This window comes from Phyllostomus discolor, chromosome X (assembly GCF_004126475.2).
Source record: "Phyllostomus discolor isolate MPI-MPIP mPhyDis1 chromosome X, mPhyDis1.pri.v3, whole genome shotgun sequence".
NCBI lineage: Eukaryota > Metazoa > Chordata > Mammalia > Chiroptera > Phyllostomidae > Phyllostomus > Phyllostomus discolor.
The window spans coordinates 13234621-13237767 of NC_050198.1; the positions used below are offsets into that span (position 1 = coordinate 13234621).

The window sequence follows — 3147 nt, forward strand, 5'->3', positions numbered from 1 at the left end:
GCAAATGTATATGTATTTTAGAATATTTCAAATATTAAAAATTCTTATACTCCTGACTGGTACATTCTAGGAGATGGTTGTCCCAAGAGAACTCTGTGGATGATAATCCTGTGGGAGTTCTCAGCCATACAAGTTCACGAGTATTCAAAGTATCAGGCAAAGAGTGTCAGGCTACTACACTTAATCCTTACCAGCCCCATCAAAGTACAATTCAGCAGTGCCAATACATGGATTCAGAAAACAGAAACAACACAAAGTTATTAATTCTAGACAGATAAATTTACTTCCTATGCATCTATCTAACCATTTTCCCTTTTCTCTCCATTTTCCATTCTCGCACTCCCTTCCTTCTCTCTGTGAGAATGTGTCAGTACACACAGGTTTGGACATGTGTGAATGTACTTAATCTCACTCGCTTTAAAGTATAAACACATCTGTAAAATTTTCAGGTCAACCCAAGAACTTACTAACATACTACTAATGATGAAAGAAAGGTGCCGGTTTCAGTGTCAGAAATGGTTAAGATAGATTCAATAAGGCTCTAAATATTTTCACCAGAACTGGGAACCCTTACAGGTATACCATAAGACAAGAAACAAAGTGAGCCATCAATAAATTGTTTTCACATGCACACAGAAGGGATAAAGAAAGAGGAATAAAGAGACCTAGTGAGAGGAAAGGAATAAGGGAAGAAGCATGTGAGAAAGGAAAGATGGAAAGCACAGGATAGAAATGAAAGGTGGTTTTAACTGTGGAAAATAAAAGAAGAAAAGGCAAATCTATTAGTCAATCTGAATTTCAAACTTGAAAGTCCAGCCTACTGCGGTGACATCTAGCTGGATCAGGTATGCAGCATTCAGGATGGCAGGCGCTGCACATGTTCTTGGTCCTGTCCCTGTTATTTGTGCTTAGTCCGTGGCCTCATCCTCGGATACATCTGTGGAATGGGGAGACGGATGCGACTCTGCTTCCACGAGTCCAACTGAGCGAGGTATCCAGTCACTGTCCTCAGGGTGAGAACCTGTATGTGCCAGGTGATGCATGAGGAATGACAGCAGGCTTGGGTCAAACACTTCAGCATGGCCCAACATGTCTCTATCTCGTTCCTGCTTGTTCTTCTTAATCACATCCTTTAACCCAAGAAGCTGAGTGGGATCTTTCGCTGTGGGTGCCCAGATCTTGGCATCATGGTCTAGGCCACTGGTCGCCATCACAGGGAGGTAAGGGTGGGGCTCAAGGCAGTTTACAGTACCTGCCCTGTCCCCTCTCTCCAGGAGCTGAATGATCTGACAGGATGATTTCTCCCAGAGGAAGATGTGCCCATCATCACTACCGCTCACCACAAACTCACTCCCAGGGCCATAGAAATTAACACCTTTAACGGTGACACGATTTCTGTGCCCCTTATATCTCTTAGCATACTGGGCCCCATCACAGCTAGAGGAGTGGAAGAGGTAAATATCTTCATCCGTGTAACTGGCCAGGACCTCTGTGCCATCATGGCTGTACACCAGGCAGGTGATGTGTACTCCAGCGTCACAGCTGACCAGGTGATGAGGACAGAACTTCTTGAGTACTCCATTATTCTCATTCTCATCAATTTTCCTCTGGTCATAAATTCTTACAAACTGGTCCATTCCACCCACAGCAAACTGGTAAGTATTGGCAGGATTCACAGAGATCGTATAGAGTCCCACTTTCCTCCAATTCTCTTTTGTTACCACCACTTTTGAAGCCGGCTGCTCTTGTCTGAGGTCAATGGCAAAGACAACGGCGTCTTCACCTGAGGTCAGGAACTTAAAAGGGGAGTCTGGCTCCAGAGCCAGCTTGTGGCTGGCTCCCCTATGTTGGGCCACCTGCTTAGAGAAGCTGCTGTGCGGCAGAGCAGGTAGCTGTGCCACCCGTACCTGCCCATCACGGGCACACGTGGCCAGGGTGGAATCGCCACAATTGGGAAGGAACTTGGCCTGAAAGACGTTATTTCTGTGACCACTTTCAAAGTTCAGGACTGGCTGCTGGCGGGCCCAATCCCAAACTATCACTGTCAGGTCATCACTGCTACTGGCCAGCCAGGTACCACGCTGGTTAAAGTGAACACTGTTGACACAACCACGGTGACCTTCTAGCTCATACTGTAAGCAGAAACGCTGCACAAACACTCTTGCCCCACAGGCCTCATACACAAAGCGGGCGCTTGACCCCAGCTGCCGATCTCGAAGAGCAGTAAGGACGTTCCAACGAGGGCGGGGCAGGGCAGAGGTCTCTGACGACACCCAGTCCTCCAGGGCCCGAGCCTCATCTGATAAAGACTGACCAGGGTTGCTCTCATCGCACGGTACCTGACTCTGGTCTTCTGCCGCGTCTTCCTCACCTTCCTCTACTTCTCGTCTTAGTCCGCCATCACCGTGCTCGAGTGTGTCTTTGCCACTGATGTTTTCCACAACTGTGCCTTGACTTTCTGGGCTGGCAAGGATGGGAACACTACCATCCTGGGCTCCGTCACCGTCTCTGGTCAATCTCAAGTTCATTTGAGGTTCAGGAATCGAATGGAGATTTGACGAGGTCTCCATCTTGGCCTCAGCTTCCGAAAGCTCCTCTGGGCCAATTGCGCCGCCCCCGTTACCAGACATCTCAGAGGATGATAGCTGTAGCCGCGGGCTGTAGCGGTGAAAGTCCTAGACAACTGGAGAACAGCTCCCAGGTGTGTTCTGCTGGGGCACAACAGCCACAGGTGCGGACAAGTCAGCATAGAAGAGAATAGGCCTAAAGGTGAAGCACCATTTCGGGTAGATAAGCACCGGAAGTACAATAACTGGCAAAGGCCGTCCTTTGTATGGGAGCCGATGAGGTTCAAAAGACTTCTTCCTAGGTACAGTCTTGCGGTTATTCGGGCTGCTCAGGGTTTTTTTTTTAGTTTGGTTTAGGTTTTTCATTATCCAGTCCCAGAGGCCGGTCCACGCAGCTCTCTTAAAGTGTCAGCTAGTGTGCTTGCTGCTCTTTCTTTTGAATATTGAAATATATTTCACTTGGGAGGCATTCTTATTAGAGAACTTGCCACAAAGCCCCTCCTCCTCGGGAAAAACACTTGCCCTAAGCCTCCCGGTACTTTGATGGAAGGTAATGTACAGTTCTGAAATGAATAGTCAA

The 3147-nt window shown here is 47.8% G+C and overlaps 1 protein-coding gene across 1 annotated transcript; it reads right to left on the bottom strand.

The window, feature by feature from the left end:
* Positions 1-775: 775 nt before the first annotated feature.
* LOC114505601 (DDB1- and CUL4-associated factor 8-like) lies at positions 776-2705 on the bottom strand. Its single transcript, XM_036016318.1, has one exon. The coding sequence runs from the start codon at positions 2628-2630 to the stop codon at positions 909-911; it is 1722 nt and encodes a 573-aa protein (XP_035872211.1). The 5' UTR covers positions 2631-2705; the 3' UTR covers positions 776-908.
* Positions 2706-3147: the final 442 nt, after the last annotated feature.